Below are 24,825 nucleotides of genomic sequence, written 5' to 3'. Positions count from 1 at the left end.
CTTAACAATATCTTCAGCTGCTTTTTCTGGAATGGGATTTATTATAACACTCGTGTCATCTGCAAAAAGTACAAGTTCTGCTTGCCGAACGTTAAGTGTGAAGTCATCACATGAATAAGGAACAGCAGAGGACCTAAAATTGAACCCTGTGGGACTCCCTTTGCGATAGCTTCCCATTCACTAGAATTTACCACCCTCCCAACATTATTTGTGCTATTCAGCACAACGTTTTGCTTTCTATTCATTAAATGTGATTCAAACCAGCTGTGTGTATAGCCTTCAATTCCATAAAACCTTAGTTTTTCTAAGACTGTGACATCATCCACACAGTCAAATGCCTTGGAGAGATCGCGCGAAAAGCCTGATAGATGAGGTCCCACAGATTCTCTACTGGATTCCAATCCAGGGAGTCTGATAGCCAGTCAGATACGATAAACCCATCCTGATGCTCTTAGAACCACACAAGTAAACTGCGAGCTGTGTGACACAGTGCACTGTTCCTCTGCTAGATGCTATCGTGCCGAGGAAAAACAAACTGCATATAGGGGTAGACATGGTCCCCAAGGAGAGATGCGTACTTGTGTTGATCCGTTGTGCCTTCCAGAATGACGAGATCACTCAATGAATGTCACGAAAACAATCCCCGGACCATAACGCCCCTCCTCCGGCCTGGATTTTTTGACGATCGTTGCAGGGCAGAACACGCTGCCATCTGACCGATGGAGCACAAAACGTGATTTATCTAAAAAGGCCACCCGTCACAATTCAGTGGACGTCCATTTTTGGTATTGGTGTGCAAATTCCAGCCTTCATCGCCGATGAGCAAGTGTCGACACTTGTGAATGCAGGCATCTGCTGCGGAGGCCATATGCAGTAACGTCACTCAGCTACTGTTGAGAAGACATTGTTGGTAGCCCATTGGCTCACCCGAGAGGTCAGTTGCTCAACAGTTGCACATCTCCGCGGCCGTCGTTCACCTCTTTCACCTACGGCCCGTTGCGCACCGCAGTTACCTCGGTACGAATTTTGAACCGAGCGAGGTGGCGCTGTGGTTAGCGCACTGGACTCGCATTCCGGAGGACGACGGTTCAGTCCTGTCTTCTGCCATCCTGATTTAGGTTTTCCGTGATTTTCCTAAATCTCTTCAGGCAAATACCGGGATTGTTCCTTTGAAAAGGGCACGGACGACTTCCTTCCCTAATCCGATGAGATCGATGACCTTGCTGTATGGTCTCCTGCCCCAAAACAACCCAAATTTGTTGTTAATAATCCAACCCGTTTCAAACGTAATAGCAGTGTGCGTACCTATAACACCAGGAGAAAGGATGATCTTCACTATGCAGGGTTAAATCTGACTTTGGCACAGAAAGGGGTAAATTATGCTGCCACAAAAGTCTTTGGTCACCTAGCAAACAGCATCAAAAGCCTGACAGATAGCCAACTAACATTTAAACATAAATTAAAAGAATTTCTAGAGGACAACTCCTTCTACTCATTGGCTGAATTTTTAGATATAAATTAAGGGAAAAAAACAACTTAAATATTAGTGTCATGCAATATTTTGTGTAATGTAATATCTTGTACCGACATCTTTTATTAACCTGACAGGTTCCACATCATTACGAAGTGTCGTATTCAGGATATATGGAACAAGTATTAATCTAATCTAATCTAATCTAATCTAAACCCAACAAATTTTGGAGAGCGCCATTTTGCCGCACAGTATACTATAACCTGGCCGGCACGCAAACATTTTACAGACGTCACCTTTTCGGAAATGCTTCCACCCGGGGCCCGAAAGCCAATGATCATGCCCTTTTTGAACGTCAAATAAATCACTCCACTACCGTGTAACGACAACGACTGCACTTTCCTGCCTCCTCCCAACGCGCTTCCATATGATCTCCACGGCCAGTGTTGCCACCTGCTGTCTGTGAGTGGATGTTGCACGATGACGTTGATCATAGGCGGTGGTCACATTAACACTTTAGACCTGAACTTCTTTTAGGCGAAAGAAAACTTTTAGTTGATTTTTTGATCATTTTAGATGCAAAATTTGCACATAAATATGTACCCGTTTTCAGAATATAATTTTTACACGGCTTCTTCTTATGGACTAAAATAACTAATTTACAAATATTCACTGATGTAATAAACGAAGTGGTCACTCACTAATTACCATGCAAAATAACAATACTCAGTTATTCAGTGGAATATAACTAAGCAACCACTTACGTTTTTCCTGGAGGTCACAAGTTGTGCTACATTGACATTTGGTATTTTTATAGTGATGCTCAACAGTTGGCAGCACTTGTGCATGATGAAGAAATAGAACATTCACAAATATATAACTGAGGCTTCCATTGGAGGAAAATTATTCCTGTCCCAGCTAAGACACAGTATATGTTATTGTACACAATTGTATCCATTGAGCCTGAAAGCGTTAAAGTGACTGGACAGTCCATTTGCCGGATTACACATAATAACAGCAGCAGATCAGAATATTAGTATGTGGTATTCAGTCTCACTCGCGAGGGAGAATGAACATTACTAACAAGATTTATTACACAGTCTAGGTAGTGGTGCCAGTGCGAGAAAGTTACAAATCCCACCGAGAATTTCTCTTTTCCAGTTGAAAGCCTCCCATCTTTACGCAATTCTCGTTCGTTAACGAGTTTGAGCGAAAGTTACGGACTCTTTGCCCTGCCGAATTCAGGCCACTATCAAGACATCGCGGTATCACGCAGTGATGGTGTGATGTTTTCTGACGGAAACTGTTTTCTTGTATCCTTATGAAATAAAGGCAAAGAAACTACTGATGGTGTCACAGATCACTAGAAATATGTTTTGCAGAGAAAGTCGAGAAGAAAGTATGTATGATGATGACGCCGACAGCGTCAATTTCTTGCCGGTGAGATTGCGAAATGTTTCCAGAGACGCTGCGGCTGTACCCGATGCAGATGTACATGATGCGGCAGTGTACCAAGACGTACCAGGTGCCGGGTAGCGACCTGGTGCTGCAGAAGGGCACCATGGTGTACCTGCCAGTGCTGTCTCTCCAGAGAGACCCCCGCTTCTACCCGGACCCGCTGCGCTTCGACCCGCAGCGCTTCGCTAACTGCAAGGGCGACGTCGTCGACGCCCCCTACTGGCCGTTTGGTGAGGGGCCGCGGGCCTGTCTGGGTGAGTGTATATAGATGATGATAATAATCATAATAATCAGTCTTGATTACACCACGCATGTTACAAGAACATAGATGACCGGTTTCGGCCACATCACATGACCATCATCAGACCCATGGGATCCTTCGAAGATCGTAGGTGGAGCACTCATCTCAGCTGCTGTGATGTCAACTGACAGTTTACTTTTACATTCATTAAGCGGGTACACGGCAGTTTGCTATGATCGAAATAATAAGCAGAGAGAGGCTTTTGATGAAGAAACACCAATTATGCATGGTATAAGCGTAGTGCAAAAAGTTCTTTTGAGCAACTCACGTAAGTTATGCAAATACCACTAAATGAGTTTAGGTTTCTTTCCATCAGGAACTGCGTGTTCCACGAACGTATTAGTGAGATCCAAGATTGGGGGAAGGGCAGCGTGTTTAATACAGATCGATTTCACCTACTCTGCAGCTGTCTTCAGCGCAGTTACATCCAAGTCGTGATGGCTCATCGTAAATAAACTCTCACATGGTACCGCGTTCCCATTACAGAAAACAAAGAGTTCCCCTTGCTCCTACATTGGATCTCACTAAATAAGTTACATGAAGGTTACAAGTAGACAAATGCAAATGTTAACGTCGCTTCCTAAAACAGTTAAGTCATCTGTATTGGAACTTATTAGTCACGTTTCCTTTGCAAATGTTGTGTTGCAAGAGAATAATGTGTCCAGAAATGTTGACCATAATATATTCTTTGGAATTGTGAAGATGTGAGCGATGAAATATGGATAACAACAGGTTATTTGCAACTTGTACAGAAAACAGTCTGCAGTTATAAGGGACGAAGGACATGAAGAGGAAACAGTCTCCAGTTACATGTAATATATCGTCTTTTGCGATTGTAGCAAACGTCTTATTTGGAGCACACGTGTTTCAATTTATTTCAAAGTATCCTCTGTGGTATTTCAACAATGTAGCTTTCCTTACAAATCTGCTTGCTAAGAACGTAAACAGTTCTCATGTTTTAAATTACTACTATTAAACACTATTAAATCATTATTATTATTAGTCACGATATTTTTGTTTCATGTTTCATACTTGATGTTCTTCTACACACAAGGTTTGGATTTTAGTACCCTGAACTTCACAAAAAATTAATAAATTCTGGCTTTTCGTGCCGTATGGATCTATTTTAGCGTCAAATACTTTGTTTTGAGGTTGTAGGTTTTGTGGTCGCGGAAGCGTCTGTTATTGCTCTGTGTGTGAGTACTGTGTGTTGTTTGACTGGTGTGTGCGCGCGCGAATGTGTGTGTGTGTGTGTGTGTGTGTGTGTGTGTGTGTGTGTGTGTGTGTGTGTACGCGTGCATGCATGTGAATATACGTATTACTTATTTTTGTAAGGGCTAGGGGCCGAGGTGATATGTCATAAATCATGTGAGTGAGAGGTTTTTTGGGTGAAACCGGAGGGGGGGGGGGGGGCGGGGGCGGACTGTATGTGGTGTGTGTAAAAGGGGAGATGATCTTCCTAACTTCTGTCTAAAAGTTATTACACTCGTAAATCTTCTTCACTGTGACACTATGGTGGGTGATGGTGAGTGGGTACCTCGCCTAGTTTATGCGATACTGCATTTGTGGTAGCCAGAGGGATTGTTGTTTACCTACTGTATGTATAATGGTTTAAGTAACGTTTGTTTGCTAAAGTTTGTTTGGTCATATGCTTCTCTTTCGTGAGTTCCTTTTGAATTTCGGCGTTTTCTTGTAGTGTTAGAAAAAAAATTTTTTGTTACCAGTACTGAATCTGATAATTTTCATGCCTGTTTCTATCGTGGCAAAGTGGTGGTTTTCTTGTCTATGGTGTTCTGCAAATATTGAATGGCTGGTGCCATATACATACATGCTCTTTATACCTTATTTCTAATTTCTGTTGGTACGTACTAAGTATAGAGCATCACAGGTGTTACAATGGAGTTGATAAATGCCAGATCTTTGTTGTACATTAGTGTCTTCCTACTTCTTTAAACATTACTATATTGAGTCATTACTTTGATAAGCTAAATTTAGTCCTCGATTGTTAAGAATGTTACGAATTCTGTGCTAGTTCGTTTCCATATGTAAGTGTGTACCAACTTGTCTGTTGAATTTTAATGTCGTGTCCTTGTTGTGTAGCGCTGGTGTTGTTGGTACCAAAAACTTCACCACATTAAAAATGCGTATTACACTCATACTCATAAATTAAGGATAATTGCAGAATGTGGTGCCACACAACGTGGCACTACGCAAAACTGGCGCAAATAGCATAGGCACATAGGGAACACACACGACACACATCTTTTAAGTCCATGGTATTGGTGATAAGTTGAGAAAACCGTCCCGAAACACATGTGCTACAAAACCCCACTGCTCCCTGCGCATGTATCCTGACATCAATATGGGGTATGATCACCATGCACACGTACACAGACCGCAAAACGGGTTGGCATACTCTGGATCAGGTGGTCGAGCAGCTGCTGGGGTATAGCCTTCCATTCTTGCACCAGTGCCTGTCGGAGCTCCTGAAGTGTCCTAGGGGTTTGAAGACGTGCAGCGATACGTCGACCGAGAGCATTCCAGACGTGCTCGATGGGGTTTAGGTCTGGAGAACAGGCAGGCCACTCCATTCACCTGATATCTTCTGTTTCAAGGTACTCCTCCACGATGGCAGTTCGGTGGGGCCTTGCGTTATCATCCATCAGGAGGAAGGTGGGACCAACTGCACCCCTATAAAGGTGGACATACTGGTGCAAAATGACGTCCCGATACACCTGACCCGTTACAGTTCCTCTGCCAAAGACATGCAGGGGTATACATGCACCAATCAAAATCCCACCCCACACCATCAAACCACGACCTCCATACAGATCCTTTTCAAGGACATTAAGGGGTTGGTATCTGGTTGCTCGTTCACGCCAGATGAAAACCCGGCGAGCCTCACTGTTCAGACTGTACCTGGACTCGTCCGTGAACATAACCTGGGACCACTGTTCCAATGACCATGTCCTGTGTTCTTGACACCAGGCTTTACGGGCTCTCCTGTGACCAGGGGTCAGTGGAATGCACCTTGCAGGTCTCCGGGCGAATAAACCATGTCTGTTCAGTCGTCTGTAGACTGTGTGTCTGGAGACAACTGTTCCAGTGGCTGCGGTAAAGTCCCGAGCAAGGCTACCTGCAGTACTCCGTGGCCGTCTGTGGGCACTGATGGTGAGATATCGGTGGATGATCCGCACTGTAGCGCCTGGAGACGATTCCTGTCTGCTGGAATCGTTGCCATGATCTTGTGATCACACTTTGTGGCACAGGGAGGGCCCGTTTCTAGCCTCCAGTCACCCTAGTATTCTACCCCTCATAATGTCATCAATATGTGTTCTTTGAGCCATTTTCAACAACAGTCACCATTAGCACGTCTGAAAAATTCTGCACACTTACTCGCTGCACCATACTCTGACATGAACATGCTCCAAGCGCCACCGTGGGACGACCGCAGGTCAAAGGCAACGTATGGTCATACTCCGAGATGATTTAAACCCGCAAACCGCCCTCCAGAGCGTTGTTTCACCACGTATCAGCATTATCTTCAATTCATGACCATTAGTGTAAATATTAATATATGTTTTCTGTTTCATGAAAGCATTTTTCGTGCTAATGGCAGAATACTAACTGTATCCTCTTTACTTCTGGCTCCAGACAGTAAAACTTCTCTATTACTTTTAATGTCTTATTTCCCAGTCTAATTCCCTCACCTTCACCTGACTAAATCCCATTGCATTCCATTATTCTTGTTTTATTTTTATTTGTGCTCAACTGACAAACGTATTTAAAGACACTGTTAATTCCGTTCAGTTGATCTGCCGAGTACGTTGCGCCATTGGCAAACCTAAAAATTTCAATTATTCTCCACTCTGAACTTTTTCTAGAATTTCTCCTTTCTTTCCCCCCTTACTGGTTGCACGGTGTACAGACTGAATAACATGAACGATAGGCTGAAACCCCATCTTATTACCAATTAATGCCTTCGTTTCATGTTCTTTGACATTTAGAACAGCAGTACTCTTACTTCTCACTGGTTTTGCATTTTTTTCTGATTGCAGGTTTCTGATTTTTAGGGAATGCTATAATAATGGGCGCACTCCTTGTGTTCGCAGGGCAAAAGTTCGCACTGATGGTTGTGAAAGCAGGGCTGGTGGCGCTGCTGTCTCGCTTCGAGTTCCGGCCGTGCCTCCGGTCTTCTGGGAGGCCAGCTGACTTCGAGCCTCACAGTCTCCTGGCGAGACCCGCAGGGGGACTGTGGGTCCGCGTCAGCCTCCGACCGTGGCTTCCTCTCCAGTGAATGCGGAACATGGCCCAGAGCGTTACAGGGGCCTTCGAACCTCTCTTGCGGAACCACGAGTTACGACAGCGGTGCAATAAGAACCCGTGTTAGGAACACAGACACCATTTTTTCTAAGAATGTCTTTGAGTTTAGCTCCTGTTACAAATGTATACGTTTCCCAAGGTCTCACCTATTTAGAACTCGTGTGAAGAAATCCCCCTGAGTCGTTTTTTGATGTATGAGGACAAGACAAAATCGCCGGGATCCAGGTCGTGAGAATTCGTGGAGGAGGCGCAGGGAAGAGGGTTGAAGGATGCAGTCGACGGGGCACAGTTGGCAATTCGTGACGCAATTCTTTTACATGAATGTGTTGGCGCTTTGTCGTGGCGATACAGCACTTTCTTCATCACCAAACAAGGCCACATATCCTTCAATATAGAACTGCTCGAATTTCTCACTGTAGTATTTTACAGTGATCATTTTTTCCCTTTTCGAATAAACATGTGAGCATGACGCCCTTCGTATCCCCAAAAAAATCGTCTGTCACTTTTTCGACCGACTGGGCCTTCTTCTCTTTCTTCGGAACATATTGATCGGAAGCAACGCATTGTTTTGATGGTTGTTATATTTACGAGGTATAATGATAAATCCTGGCCTCATAGAGACGGCGACAGCTCGACGCAAAAACTGCTCGAAACACAGCTTCGAAACTGAAAGCGGCAGCCGTTTGTTGTCCACCGTCAGCAGTCGCGGTACCGATCGCCAGCTTGTCACGCGACATTGCCGTTCCCTTCGATTCACCTATGGCAACTGCTACCGTAAACATAATCCATTTTCGCTTTAATCTCGCACGTCTTTTGCCATGCAAAAATAAAAAGCTGAGGATTAAACGATATTACAATGTTCCATCTTGGTGGGAACCACGTAGCGCAACGTGTGCCAAATCCGTACTATCCCATGAATCAATGTAATTTGCTTTACCACCATATAACAGATGGCGGTACACGATCTTAAAACACGGGTACTTGTAGAACCGCTCTCATAGGCCCACGGTACGTTGCATGGTATATTAGCTACTGCTAAAGAAACTTGAGAAGCAGAAAAATAAACATATTTTGTGATGACAGAACCATACACGATTAAGATGTTCTAAATTTAGATTTCTATAGTCAGCCGAAGTAGACGGTAAGCAGACAGCACAAAATACAGCAGATAAAAGTTCCACGCTAACACTCATTCACTTCCAGGAAAAATGTACAAATTACTGTATACCAAACATGTTATGAAATCGAACTTTGAGATTTCTTTACTTGTCTGTTGTCTTTTAAAATAAAAAAGCAAAGAAACATTTGCTTAGCTTGACAAACATCCATTGTTCCAAATAAATAGCTGATTATTATCTCCTAACTATGTATCTAAGATAATCGGTCTAGTTATTTCAACTACAGTATTACAAGCAAGGTATTTTGCAGCTGCGAAGAACGACGATTATGATACAATAAATGGCAATGTTGTGGCTGACAGCAAGTTACGAGTACTTTTAACAGCCACTTTCTCACGGTAGCAGCAAAAACATAATTAATTGGTTGAGTTGAAGAAGCAAGAGAGTATTTGAAAAATATCATTCACAACACATTAAGCAACGAGAAGTAGCAGCAGCATTCCTCACTGAAATTACTAAAATCATAAAAGTTCTAAAACTCAAGGGTTATATGGTATTCATAGAATTTCAAAAAGAATTACTAGTTGTTTCAACTGAATAAGTTATGTTCCAAGTGACGTATGCAGTGCATCACAGGAACAGGAACGTTTGTTCACACAGCTTAAAAATTTCGTGGTTCAACCTCCTTATAAGAAATGTGACAAGAAATACTAAAATAGTTATTCCAGTTTTCTAACTTACAGCAAGTGAAAGAAAGAGGTATCATAAATGCCGTCGCTGAAAATTCCCTTCCTTCATACCTCCTCTGTGTTACCACTGATGACGTGTCACTAGTCTCCCTTGTACTAAGACTGCAGTACACACGAGGTGTCTAGTTGCTGCCACTGACCTAAATGGAATGCATAAGTTCTGAATAATGTTCACCAATCTGCAGTCTTCTATAGTAGCTGTCCCATGCGCATAAAATAGCGCGTAGGTCCTGAATACGTCATCTTGAAGCTGTAATAAACTGTTAGCGACGAACTATCATTCTTTAAATAATTAAATTTTGTATTGCTTTGCTTCAACGGGATGCCACTCGCTTTTTATTAGCAGAATACGAGAAACTGCTCAATGAAAGTACAATTTATGAATCACAAATAATTTCCATTCTTCACACTATCACAGAGCATAAACAAAATAACGACCTGCGTGTTTACGTAATTACTATCAAACTAGTTCTTAATTACATGCTCGAAAACCAGAGATTGGTAAATAAGTTCTTAACCAATACCGATTGCAAAATGGTTCAAATGGCTCTGAGCACTATGCGACTTAACTTCTGAGGTCATCAGTCGCCTAGAACTTAGAACTAATTAAACCTAACTAACCTAAGGACACCACACACATCCATGCCCGAGGCAGAATTCGAACCTGCGACCGTAGCGGTAGATCCGTAGATCCGTAGATCCGTAGCGGTAAGATCCGTAGTAAATTCCTCGTCCTACATGTAAATAAATACAAACAAAAAATATAGAAGCTGCATTTGCATGTAAGGTTCGAATAATTCAGCCATTATTTACGTCTCGGCAGATGTGTACTACACTACTAAATGCTATTTCAATATTTGATGTATAATGTATAGCTAAAAACAGTCCAGTTACAATTTTAATTACCAAACATAACCCTAGTAGGGACCCAAAATTCCATCAAAATGAAATATTTGTTGGTGCAGGTAAATCAACTAAAGAGTTATTAATGATTTTAATTAAAGGATGTCTCAATCGTAGCGACTGACTGACTGTAGACTGTAGCGCCTGTCCAGACTGTAGCCAGACTGTAGCGCCTGTAGCGCCTAGAACCGCACGGCCACTCCGGTCGGCCAAACCACTTCGCCGGCCATCTTTTTTTTTATCTCATTTTGCTCTATATTGGTCGATGAATTTGTTCGTGGAGGACGTCCGATGACAGCTGTTCAGGTTATTTGTCGATCCGTTCACTCGGTTTTTGATTACAGAGGGTAGCTAACCCTCTGACCGAGCACGCCGAGCTACCGTGCCGGCGCCATCCAAGTTAGGCGCGACCCGAAGGTCTCCGAAGGTCCCGAGTTCGAGTCTCGATCCGGCACACAGTTTCAATCTGCCAGGGAAGTTTCATCTCCGAAGAACTTCGATTACCTTTTCGTTCAGCAATTGTTTATTATTCTGCTGGCAATTAACTCTTTTGAAGTAATGGAATAATAGCCTGCTGTTGAGAGATGCTTCTATATGAAATGCAAGTAAATTCACTGTTTAGTTTTTCTAATATTAATAACGGAAGTTTATTATTTTGGTGTGCCACTTACGAACTCAGCAGCCAATCACGGACAAGAAGCACAATTTAGGAGGCCTTCTCCCGATACACGTGCCGAATAAACTATCAGTCACCGGTACCTCACACCACATTACGTCATCTTCCCACTGCTGCCATCTCAACTGCTCTGAGAAGAGGTTCTTCTAGCTGAATATGATGGCTTTAAAGCCAGCAATATCACAAACTGACGGCTTTCTCTAAGAAATTCGGAAAAGCAGTATTATAAAGTGCAGTCCCATATTTAATAAGGAGCAATTTACTTTGAACGTCACAGTTTGGACATCACAAGGGTTGCTCGAATGTGAACGCTATTTATATATCCACTCACCAACTATTGTAAGCCCTGAATACCGAAATATCGCCAGCTGGTAGTTTTTGTGATCTTTACACGGATTTTGATTTGTAGATCATATTACTCTCTAAGCAAAAATATGTTTTTATGGAACTGATGGCTTCACAAACAGCTGGTTTGAAAAAGCGTCCTTAACAAACATAATGCAAAGAGTTGTGCTGAATGATTCACACAATGTGATTAGGGAGAAATCACGAAGCGAACCCCACAGGGTTCAATTTTGGAACCATTCCTATTTTTCTTATTTGTGAGTAACCTTAAACTTAACTTTCTTCAAGTAGAAATGCTACTTCTTGCAGATGATACTAGTATTATAATATGTTCCAGTAGAGAGAAAGCAACAGAAGAAATGTTATTAAGTGGTTCCCTGAAAACAGGCTATCCATAAATTTGAGGAAATACGCTATTTTCCGTTCTATACAACAAATAGTCTCATGAACAATTGTTGCAGGACATGAGTAGGAGTCCGCAAACAGAGTAGAATTTTCCAAATTGTCGGGTAGACATAGTGATGGAAACTTGAACTAGAAGGAGCATTTTGCTGAGCTGCTCAATCTATAAGTTCATCTGCTTTTGATTTTAGTATAATTGTTAGTCTTGGAAAGAAACGAATCAGTCGCAGATATCCGCTCGGTAATGTCTTATGGAATATTGGTGCAGCTCATCACTTAGAAAGAAAGTATTACGTAAACGAAAGCGAGAAGTAAGAATAGTATATGTTGTTCACCTGCTGGCACCTTGTAGAAATCTCTTCAAGGAGATATACAGGGTGTTACAAAAAGGTACGGCCAAACTTTCAGGAAACATTCCTCACACACAAATAAAGAAAAGATGTTATGTGGACATGTGTCCGGAAACGCTTAATTTCCATGTTAGAGCTCATTTTAGTTTCGCCAGTATGTACTGTACTTCCTCGATTCACCGCCAGTTGGCCAATTGAAGGAAGGTAATGTTGACTTCGGTGCTTGTGTTGTCATGCGACTCAATGCTCTACAGAACTAGCATCAAACACATCAGTACGTAGCATCAACAGGTTAGTGTTCACGTGGTTTTGCAGTCAGTGCAATGTTTACAGATGCGGAGTTGGCAGATGCCCATTTGATGTATGGATTAGCACGGGGCAATAGCCGTGGCGCGGTACGTTTGTATCGAGACAAATTTCCAGAACGAAGGTGTCCCGACAAGAAGACGTTCGAAGCAATTGATCGGCGTCTTAGGGAGCACGGAACATTCCAGCCTATGACTCGCGACTGGGAAAGACCTAGAATGACGAGGACACCTGCAACGAACGAGGCAATTCTTCGTGCAGTTGACGATAACCCTAATGTCAGTGTCAGAAAAGTTGCTGCTGTACAAGGTAACGTTGACCATGTCACTGTATAGAGAGTGCTACGGGAGAACCAGTTGTTTCCTTCCCATGTACAGCGTGTGCAGGCACTATCAGCAGCTGATTGGCCTCCACGGGTACACTTCTGCGAATGGTTCATCCAACAATGTGTCAATCCTCATTTCAGTGCAAATGTTCTCTTTACGGATGAAGCTTCATTCCAACGTGATCAAATTTAAATTTTCACAATCAACATGTGTGGGCTGACGAGAATCCGCACGCAATTGTGCAATCAAGTCATCAACACAGATTTTCTGTGAACGTTTGGGCAGGCATTGTTGGTGATGTCTTGATTGGGCCCCATGTTCTTCCACCTACGCTCAATGGAGCACGTTACCATGATTTCATACGGGATACTCTACCTGTGCTGCTAGAACATGTGCCATTACAAGTACGAGACAACATGTGGTTCATGCACGATGGAGCTCCTGCACATTTCAGTCGAAGTGTTCGTACGGTTCTCAACAACAGATTCGGTGACCGATGGATTGGTAGAGGCGGACCAATTCCAGGGCCTCCACGCTCTCCTGACCTCAACCCTCTTGACTTTCATTTATGGGGCATTTGAAAGCTCTTGTCTACGCAACCCCGGTACCAAATGTAGAGACTCTTCGTGCTCGTATTGTGGACGGCTGTGATACAATACGCCATTCTCCAGGACTGCATCAGCGCATCAGGGATTCCATGCGACGGAGGGTGGATGCATGTATTCTCGCTAACGGAGGACATTTTGAACATTTCCTGTAACAAAGTGTTTGAAGTCACGCTGGTACGTTCTGTTGCTGTGTGTTTCCATTCCATGATTAATGTGATTTGAAGAGAAGTAATAAAATGACCTCTAACATGGAAAGTAATCGTTTCCGGACACATGTCCACATAACATATTTTCTTTCTTTGTGTGTGAGGAATGTTTCCTGAAAGTCTGGCCGTACCTTTTTGTAACACCCTGTATATTTTAACTCCTGATGAAATTGAGCATAAACAATCCATCACAATTTGACAACAATAGTTATGTTCATACCTACAACATTAGAAGAAAAATTAGCTTTATTACACAAAATTCTGTCAGTGGCTCAGGAAAGAGTACAAAAATTTTTTTAATAAGTTGCCCAATAACATGAAGCGTCTATAAGGTAGCAAAGCACGTTTTACACCTAACCTAAAATCATTTCTTCTGGATAACTCATTCTATTCTAAACACGAAATTTTGTTTAAAAACTTGTAGCCTGTAATAAAAAATTGTTTTTAATTGTGGTTGCATGAATATGAATGAAAGAAATATGTTCGTGACTGTTGAATCTAATAATGCATACATGTTCCCCAAACTGACTTATTCTATATCATTTAGATAGAGAAACTGTTAATAAGATCTATAAACCACGTACATAATTAATATCTAAGTATTTTTGCAAGATGTTGTTGGAAGCTAACTCAGGAAATTAACTATTACTGGTTAAATGAGTTACTTGTCGATATTGGATAGATATTTTTTACATTACTATTAGCAGCTCAGGTGGTAAGGCAGTACTAACCAAAGAAATCAAAGATGAAATGTGGAAGGAATGTCTGGAGGGTCTATTTAAGGGGAAAAAGTTCAGAACAATGTAACAGAGAAAGAAGGGGAAGTAGTTGATGATGAGATGGGAGATATGATATTGCGAGAAGAATTTGACAGAGCGTTAAGTGGAAACGCGGCGCCTGGAGTAGACGTCATTCGTTCAGAATTATTGATTACCTTGGAGGACAAAACTTTTCCACCAAGTGTGCAAGACATATGATACAGCAGAAATAAACTCGGATTTCAGAAAGAATGTAATAATTCCAATCCAAAGAAGATACCTGCTGACGGGTGTGAAAACAACAAAACCATCATTTTTATAAGTCATCGTTGCAAAATATTGACGCGAATAATTTGCAGAAGAATGGGAACACTGGTAGAAGGCAAACACCGCAAGATCAATTTGGGTTCTGGATAAATGTAGAAACGCAAGAGGCAATACTGACCTACATCTTATCTTACAAGGTAGGTTGAAGAAAGGCAAGCCTACATTTAGAACATTTGTAGATGTAGGGAAAGCCTTTGATAATGTTAGAAATTCTGAAAGTATCAGGGAGAAAATACAGGGAGCGAAATGTCATTTACAGTTTGTACAGAAATCAGATTGCAGTTGTAAGTGTCGAAGACGTGAAAGGGAGGCAGCATTTTCGGAGGAGGTGAGACATGGTTGTATCCTCTTTCCTATATTATTCAGTCTATATGTTAAGTGAGCAGTAAAGGAAGCCAAGGAGTAATGTAGAAAGTGATTGAAGGGAATACAGACGCATCTGTGATTACCAGAATACTTACGATTAATCGCTTAACTGCAATTAATCGCCATCCTCCACCTAGTCTTCTGGTGTCCGTTGTAAACAGAAGTTGCGGCTAGACCAGCCTGACGAGTGCGAGATTTATCATTCATGCATTGTGCTCAGTCAGTTATTTATGACGTTCCCTTTTTAGGACTTTATTCAGACTCTTGAACTGTGTATTTATGTGGGCCAACTGGTGGCATTTGAAAGTGTTTTTCCTTTGTTACAAAGCTTGAATATACAAATGGTGTGCTTGAGGATATTTCGCACCAAAACCGACATAGAATTATCTTCCCTTTTTGATGATTAGGGACATGTTTTATCAATTACGTTCGTTTCGCATATTTTAATGCTTCTTTTTAATTTTACATGGTCTTACTCTGTTAAATAATGGTGGAGCGCATAAATAGTTCATTAAGAGAAACAACTGGGCAGCTATGAGTAGGACTCACCCACTGAGGTTTCCGTACAAAATTAATTACGTATATAGACAGTCCATCGATTTCGGGAATCGAGAATTCCGTCGATTTTTACCTGTTTACGCCATTGATACTGGCAGGATATTGGTCCCAAGGATTCTAAGATTTTCAAGAACGTTTTAATTTCATTAATGTAAATGTGACATAAAGTCGTGCAGGAGGCAGACGACCATTAATTCTTAATGGTAAAAGTCAAGCATGAGGCAAGGAATGACTTTATTGCTGACATGACGCGTTTCGGAATTTATCCACCATCAGGTACCCAGGAGCGATTGCAGCGTATAAATATGGCGTTTCAAGTCGTATGTGAAATAAACGTTGGCAAATTTCATGACTCTAGGCCAAAGGGCAGTATCCTATAGGTTTTGATGGATGAGTTTGCGAATATCAAAATATGTAACGTAAATGGACGTATTTTTCGATTGCATTGACTTATAAGCTTCAATTTCTTACACCACCAAGGGATCATGGACCTTAGTAAGTAACATAAATTTGAACTTGATACGTCTGCCCATTCCTAAGAAAAGGGGCTCCTAACAGTCGGACAGACAGACAGACGGGCAGAAAAGCGATCCCATAAGGGCTCCGTTTTTACAGATTCATGCATGAAACCCTAAAAGTTTAGTTATGGTCCTTATTCATACGATCCCTGTGTTAGCCACCATTTAAATGGTTTTGGACAGAAATTTGATGCAGGAAAACCTAAAAATTTATTTACGATACTTATATTTTTTGTTTTTCTAGGAATATTTTTATCCTGAGTATTTTCATGTGTCGACGGATCTGGTTTCCCAGTAACAGGAATTGAGCTTCCCTCGGTTTTGTAGCTTTCCGCTACTTCAGGAATAGCATCACCTTTCCTGGATTTTTTTTTTAAATATTTACAGTGTAGTTCATGTTGTGAAGCTTTCTGCTTTGTGTGATGTATGTGAGAAACACGTGGTATTTATGTGTATTTACTATATCTTATTATAACATGTTTCCACCTCCGTAGCTGAGTGGTCCCCGCACGGAGGCTCAGCGTCTTCGGTCAGAAGGCTGGCTGCTCTTTGTAATAAAAAAAAAAAAAAAAAAAAAAAAAAAAAAAAAAAAAAAAAAAAAAACTGAGTGAAGTATTCAGCGGTTAACTTGCAGGGATGTGATGTGACGTCCGCCCAGGTCAAATGACGTAAACTGAGTGAAGTATTCAGCGGTTAACTTGCAGGGATGTGATGTGACGTCCGCCCAGGTCAAATGACGTCAAGAATGACAAGAAAGAAATGATCAGCGCAGCTTGCCGCTATGCTGGATACCCGGGTGTGATATCTGGTACTGTCCGGGATTTTTCCTTCGAGAGAGGACTGGTACGGGGTATCCTGAGCCTTCTGAGGCCAACACAACATTTACTCGACCGCTTAGTAGAGGTGGAAACGTCGAGAAGCCCGACAACGACCGCGAGGGCTGTGTCCTGACGGCATGCCCCCCCATATCGTACCCGATGACGCTATTGACAGATGATGACACGGCGTTCGGTCAGGACCGATTAGCCTGCCGAGGGTCAGAATGTGGAACTTTGACTTTTACTGTATTATAAAGCGTTCTGATCTCATAAGCGGCGATGTTCTATATCGTCCATGGCTCACAATAAGAGAAACTCCACTTTTTTTAGGTAAATTTTTTCTTTAGTGTTGGTGAGTGTAGGTCTTCTTAACTTTGTTAACGAGAGATTCTTATTGTTGTTGAGCTCTCATGAGATCCGTGCGTGTGTGCTGTCGTTGTTGCGAGGTTGGTTAAATTGGGGGAAGGGGATCAAACAGTGAGGTCATCGGTCCCATCTGAGTAGGGGATGGGGAAGGAAGACGGCCGTGCCCTAACAAAGGAACCATCCCCGGATTTGCCTGAAGCGATTTAGGGAAATCACGAGAAACCTAAATGAGGTTGGCCGGACGTTGGTTTGAACCATCGTCCTCCCGAATGCGAGTCCAGTGGGTTAACCACTGCGCTACCTCGCTCGGTACTATCTTTGTCTGTAGACACTTTTCCTTAATATTTTTAATTTGGTAGCGTGTCGGGAAGGTCGGCTTTCCTTCTTTTTAAGTTTGCCACATAAACTTACATAAAATTGACAGTATTCCTTCATATCACTGATATAACATTCAACAACCGAGTAATTCTATAAACCGGAAAAAGCCACCGCACACGAGCATTACTACACTCTTCGCGTCTCTCGTATGTATTGTGCGACACAGAACCATGTGTTGACTGGCCAAAACGTCATATATCACAGAGGGTTTTCACCTGCTGCTCATCTACAGTCTACAGTGCCAAATGAATTTAACGTAGTCGTGCGGCGGACACAGCATCTCAAGTGTCACAGGCTCATTATGAATCGAGTATATGGACACTTTCTGGCAATAGGGGTCACCATCAAAATGAGTGTCGCAAGTCAAATTCAGTTACAATATTTCTGAGGGTTCGTAGGATGTTGTTGTTGTGGTCTTCAGTCCGATGACTGGTTTGATACAGTCCTCCACGCTACTCTATCGTGTGAGAGCCTTGTCATCTCCGAATAACTACTGTAGCCTACATCCTTCTGTACCTGCTTACTGTATTCATCTCTTGGTCTACCTCTACCATTTTTACCACCCACACTATCCTCCAATACTAAACTGGTGATCCCTTGATAACTCAGAATGTGTCCTATCAACCGATCTCTTCTTTAGTTCAAGTTTTGCCCCAAATTCCTTGACTCCCTGATTCTGTTCGGCACCTCTTCATTAGTTACGTGATTGACTCATCTAATCTTTAGCATTCTTCTATAGTATTATATTTCGGATGCTTCTATTCTCTTTTTATCTAAAATGTTTATCCTTCATGTTTCACTCCCATGTATGGCTACACTCCATACAAAAACTTTCAGAGAGGGCTTCCTGACACGTAAATTTACACTCGATATTAACAAAGTTCTCTTCTTCAGAAATGCTTCTCTTGCCGTTGCCAGTCTAAATTTAATGTCCTCTGTACTTCGGAATGATCAGTTATTTTGCTGCCCAAACAGCAAAACTCACCTACTACTTAGAGTGTCTCGTTCCTAATTTAGCTCCCTTAGCACCAACTGATTTAATTCGAGTACATTGCGTTATCTTCGTTTTGCTTTTGTTGATGTTCACCTTACATCCTCCTTTAAAGACAGTGACCATTCCGTTCAACTGTTCTTCTGAGTCTGTTGCTGTCTCTGACAGCACTACAATGTCATCGGCAAATCTCAAAGTTGTTATTTATTCTCCTTGAGCTTTAATTCATATTCGTTGAATAGATACACTGAACCATATCAATGACGTAAGTTCGACGGGGAAACATGGAACATAATAACTTCTTAGGCAACGATATGGTAGGCTACATCGTTCCTGATGGGGAGATATTTTGACAAGCGAAAGAAGCGTCCTTCAATTTCAAGAACATTTGATAAGACTATTCCTGTTCAGGTTTTCAGCGAAGGGACTTCATACAGCAAGCTACACATGTCGTCCCACGCGATGACCATTGCATAACAAGCTGACGCGTTGTCAGAAGAGTGTACATGTTCTGCGTCTCATGCAGACACAGTTCTGCTGCGATGTGGACGACAGCTGCGTCACAGTGTAGAAGTGAAATGGCGCTGTGACTGGAAATGTACACCAAAGTTTAAGTACGTGTGACAGCAATACTTATGTGCAGTGTAAATGCCAGAAGCATCTCTGACGACAGAAGCTTCTAGCACTTAACAACGGCTCTGTGCATCGTCTCCATGTTTCACCAGTGGAGATACACTGGTCTGATGATGGTCTGTGTATGACTGAAACCGAGTACATATCATAAAAAGAAACCATTTTCGATCTGGACTGGTTGTTTTTGTTACATTACGATACAACATTGCTGACGTTCCCATAATGGGTTCAAATATTTGTAAAGTCTGTAGCTTCGATGAGAGTTTTTTTTTCTTTATTGTAATTTCACTCCCCAAATTGGGGCGGGCTGGCAGCGGCACAATATGCCGCTCTTCAGCCAAGAGAGGCACAAAAAAATAAGAACATGAGGAAAAGAACATATATCAGAGAACGGTAAAAATTGGTGAAAAAATGAGAATAAAAACAGATGATTATAAAAAGGTAGATTGAAAAAACGTAGATGAGAGACACACACACACTTGTGGAGAGCGATCACTTTAGGTTGACGAGAAAACAAAGAAACACCACTGTGGCAACACAATGCAGTATACTGGCGGCACTGTTGGCGGTGATGAAATGAAGCACTACGAGCATCACTTGGAAAACACTAACACCACAACAAAAACGACAAACGTTAAAAATAACTTCACCAAAGGGGGGGGGCTGCTATCACTGGGTGAAGGGTAGGGGAGGAAAGAGTTGGGGGGGGGGGGGGAGAGAGAGAGACAGTAGGGGAAGCCTGGAGGGGGGAGGAGGGGGTGGGGGAGAGGAGAAGGAAAGGAGCCAAAAGCCTGGGGGGGGAGGAGAAAGAAGAGGGGTGGCAGAGGAAAAGGATGATGAAGGGAAGGGGTGAGGGAGGGGGAGGAAGAGAAGGAGCCATGAGGAGGGAGGAGGGGGGAAGAAGGGGGGACTAGATCTGGAAGGAGGGGTAGATGGAGGGTGCGAGGACATTATCTGGGAGGGGGAGTTGGTGGGAGCCACTTTGGGCGAGGGTATGGAGTGTGTGAAGAGGGAGACCAGACAGGACACTGTGGTACAGGTGCAACAGCGAGCTGGGGTGGGAGATGATGAGGGAAACCAAAGAATGGGGAGAATCCAGTTGACAGGAGATGTATAGTATTCATATTCATTCAAGGAACAGGAGGAGATGGGGGAAGGGGATCAAATCATAGAGGATCAGCGTGGGGGATGGGAGATGGATGTGATAAGCGAGGCAGATTGCATGGCGTTCAAGGATGGAGGGATTTGTAGTAGGTAGGGGGGGGGGGGGGGCGGCGGAATTCCAAGCACGGCATAACACAGGATGGGGCGGATGAGGGACTTATAGGTATGTAGGGTAGTGGATGGGTCTAATCCCCATGTTCGACTGGAGAGGAGTTTGAGGAGATGGAGACGGTTACGTGCCTTGGCTTTGACTGCGTAGAGATGGGGGGTCCAGGAAAGGAAGCGGTAGAGGATGATGCCAAGGTAATTGAGGGTGGGAGTGAGGACAGTGGGACGGCAGTAGATGGTGAGGCAGAATTCGATGGGAGTGATGTCAGTGCTCTTTTATTCGATGAGTCGTATTTCATACTTGTACAGTGGGCAAGACAGAAGTCTTCAGTAGTAGATATGTTACGCCTCAGACGTTCTGAGTACAAGCAGTGCGATGGAAACCCATAGAAACTTGTTAATCTGATCTTTGGTTGTCAGTTGTATTGTTGCCTGTGTAGCGTTTGAAAGTATTAAGCACTGGTGTTAAAGCTGACAGCCGGAGTGACACTAGCGCTCCTAACGGTGAGAAAGCTCACAGTGGCACGCGTCGGAAGGATAATGTATGTTTTCTTTATTTTTATGATTATTTAACAAAATAACTGCTATGTTTTTTGCGTTCCATGAATTACTAAATTACCAAGTGAGATTAATCAACGAAACAACCGAATTTCACTGATTCGATGACATAAGCTACATCTTATTTATGAAGAAATTCTTTCGAATGTATACATAATTGCAGCTTACTCTGTAGACAGCAACAGAATATAAATACACATTTCACATGTGAGAAGCATTTATTTCCGTTGTTGTCTGTTCTTATTATGATAGGCAGTTTTCTTGACATGTAAAAAATGTTTTGTGGAGAGTCTACGACTTTCTAATAAACAAATATATTTGTAAATGTACTTACTATTGCTTCAAAAATGAAGAAGTTGAATACTCTTGCCGTTTGTGGCTCAGATGTGGCAACGATTGTGGAATTGATATCTTTCCTGTTGCGAAACACTTGTATTGTTTTTTGACGTTTTATTGCGACTTCAGTGCCTTTTACCCTTTTGTTATAGGTGTGGTAGCTTACTTGGTAAGTTAAATAATGTAGGTATTACATTCCACATAGGTAGGTATCATGTTTCATATGGGTTTCCGACGTCACACATTCACTGATTTGGCTGGAAGTATAGCGAACAAAACTTAACGTAGTTGAATAGATATACGTCGTCTTTATGCGAAACGTAAGTCTTCTGGGGTTTACTGACAATTTTTTGTCGGTAAAGAAAAAGTCATTCCTCAGTAGGTACCCGTACCTTACAAGAAAATCATAAATAAATGTCCTGTAATCTACCGTTTCATACCCCCCAGGGACTTTAGGAAACTACAGAATGACGAATTTGGTGTCAGTTTTTAGTTGTTGTCTGTTTTTATGGCACTACTTACGCTCTCTCTTGAAAAATCATATTAGAAATTAATATAAACGATACTATTCGCATTCATCTTGGAAGTGTCACTTGCTGGCCCCTTGGCGCCCTGCTGTTGCAGTGGGGGGGGGGGGGGGGGGGGGGATACAAACGCAGAGGACGTTGATTTTTAGAAATATGTTTTTTGTAAAGATTGATTTTAGAAGTGTCAATATACTGAAGTAACATCACTGCATTGTTTACTCCCGCATAGTTTATGAGGGGTTTGAAAAAGGTAAGTTTCCTGTGTGATTTTTTTGTTTAGTGACTCGGGTCGGTTAGTTCGACTGTCGAGACGAAATTAAGCAAAATTATCTGCTCACATGGCTTGAACTCAGAGTTATAGATTACCACCTTAACATTCAGTTATCAAATTACATGGCAGAGTAGTATTTTCATAATGAATGAATTTTGTAAAGATTGTTGTAATTGATAAAAGTCAGTTTCATAGTAAAGTTTTTAAATGCAAGTCTCTTCTATATTATTCAGTAATTTCAGTTTCTTTCACCGTCGCCTCACTAACGTTTTATTTTGTAATTCTGTGTCACCGAATTGCACTCAAGGATTAAAAGTATGATGCGTTCAGCATAGCTTCTTTTCGGTACATTGCACCTGGGCGAGGTTTGCTTTAGCTGGTTTGCTGCTACACTGCATTCTAACATTCACCACTTTCGATCACATGCTGAGTTCCCGTTGCTAGAAGGTAAGTTACGAAAATCTGTTAGGGCCAGTTTAACATCACGGTTAGGACATAGTAAGATTGTTTACGATCGAGCACTGGATTTCAAAACTATCAGCAGGGTCAGTGCTGTTAAAGTTTAGTTCAGATATCATTTCCTTTGTCACATATTCTTACACTTACAGTTCAGTGATATACGTTCGTTTGTGTCATTTAATATTGGGAAGTTTTCTTAGTTTGGGTACGTAAATTTGCAGGTTATTTTAACAGCAGAGTTTGAATATTTATTCTTTCAAAGTTCGATTTGGAATTTTATGCAGGCTCTTTACTCTGTTAACTTTGTATGTTGGAACTGCAAGACACCTACTATGACATCACACATTGCAGCGCTGTTTATTACACTGCCCAATGCAGGACTTCACATGATAGATTCTTTAGTATACAGTTCTAGGTTTTCAGATTTTTTAGTTAGAGTCAACTGGAACGCAGTTAAACAATTACAGATGGATTTGACAACTCATTTCACCAGATAGCGTTTTTGCAAGCATACCAGTTGCATTGTTCTGTTGACAGGACGTCCACATTGCTATACATACAAACACGGAAGTTAAGAGAATAGGATCGGTATACAAACAAAGGAACAAATGAAACAGTTACATACTATATTATACATTTGCCTATGAGGAAATTGTTTCCAGTAAAAATTGATCGAGTAGGTCTCAGTAGAAAATAAGTGATTAGAAGGCTGGTGTTGAAAATTCCTTGCAGCAACATAGCGTTTCAGTTAGCTCTAGGGTAGCTCAATGATAGAAATAAAATAAAGTAAATGGTACAGTGCTAGACTACAGATCCAAACGTCACAGGTTCGATTTCCAGTTAATCCCAGGATTTTTGACTGTCAGTTCCTTCACTTCTGGCAGTATTTGCTGATGTGAAAAATGCCGAGACGCACCGTGGATCGGAATCCACGTTAAACAGTAGGCCCCCCTCTAACTGCACTGTTCAAAACAGTTTTCAAATTAATGATTGCTTTACGTTTACACTGTTTCTAGTCCTTTCTTTATAATGGATATCAATCAGTGATCCAGGACACGATGGCTTGGTTCTTTTGCACGTCCTCCGGTTTGACGCCTTTCGCTGCTATGCCTTCCTTGCTTCTGGGTAATCATTGTTTTTTCGGAAGTCCACGGAACTACTTCTTCCCTAGTCAGAATAGCATGCATTTTAAATCGTTGCCGTCGTTTCTGGCGTTACGGCCATATTACCTAACGTGTGTTTCTCTTAATTTATAGGTGGTTGCTGCCACTCCCATCCGTATTCTGATGTGTTCAGTTTTCATATGATCCAGTCATGTGGCACCCATCGACCAGCGCTACATGTTTATTTCCACTCCACGCAGCGATCGTGTTTTTGGTGACATTTTATCCACGCAGTCTGAAGTCTCGATATCCGAAATTATAAAGAGACCGGAGGCATTTAAACAGTACAGTTTTGCTCAGTGGTTGATTTTACCTGATGACAGTGCTGGTAGTAGGACGTTTTAAAGGCACATTTGCAAGATGAACGTGGATATGTTGCAAAAACGTAGATATAAGTTCAGAATATAAATATAGAATTACTGAAGATATTAATTAGTGTAAGCGGTTGTATCGATTGCGGTGTGCAACCGCTGAAACATTAGAATAATTAAGCAGTTCAGTTGTCCTGCCGCTGCGACTGCGACGTAGGTCGTGACATTTTACCAATTTTCCAATATCCTCGTCACATAAGGCAGCCGCATGTAGTTTCTGCCGATTCTCTACCCTGGCTGCAGCTTGTTGTCTGTGCCAGAATGTTGTCTTCATAGCCAGTGGTTCATGTGAGTAGAGACGAAAATCAGAGGGAGTCAAGTCCGGACTGTATGGTGGGTGATCAAACACTTCCCATCGAAAACGTTGCAGGAGTGTCCTCATAGCCCCTGCAGTGTGCGGCCGAGAACTGCTATGAAGACGGAAATGCACGACAGTCATGTTGCGTGGGTTGCATGAAATCAGGCGAAATCTCTCACAGGCACTCGTACCTGGCGGGAGACACTGTTTTCTAAGCATCTTTACGTTCTCACTCTGCGCTCAGGTCTGAAAAGAGCGACGTGACGCGATCGATGGGCATAATAGAGACACTAACCAACAAATGTATGGAAATGT

At 42.1% G+C, this 24,825-nt stretch overlaps 1 protein-coding gene across 1 annotated transcript in view; it reads left to right on the top strand.

The window, feature by feature from the left end:
• Positions 1–8,857, top strand: part of LOC126473189 (probable cytochrome P450 6a13) — a 100,637-nt gene extending 91,780 nt beyond the window's left edge. Inside the window, exons 5-6 of the mRNA XM_050100083.1 lie at positions 2,935–3,183; positions 7,343–8,857. Coding sequence (XP_049956040.1) covers positions 2,935–3,183; positions 7,343–7,527 — 434 coding nt within the window. The 3' untranslated portion in view covers positions 7,528–8,857. The remainder of the gene's footprint in view (positions 1–2,934; positions 3,184–7,342) is intronic.
• The last annotated feature ends 15,968 nt before the right edge of the window (positions 8,858–24,825 follow it).

Source organism: Schistocerca serialis, chromosome 4 (genome assembly GCF_023864345.2).
Source record: "Schistocerca serialis cubense isolate TAMUIC-IGC-003099 chromosome 4, iqSchSeri2.2, whole genome shotgun sequence".
Classification (NCBI taxonomy): domain Eukaryota; kingdom Metazoa; phylum Arthropoda; class Insecta; order Orthoptera; family Acrididae; genus Schistocerca; species Schistocerca serialis.
The sequence above is the reverse complement of the archived record's forward strand: the minus strand, read 5'-3'. Positions and strand labels throughout refer to the sequence as shown.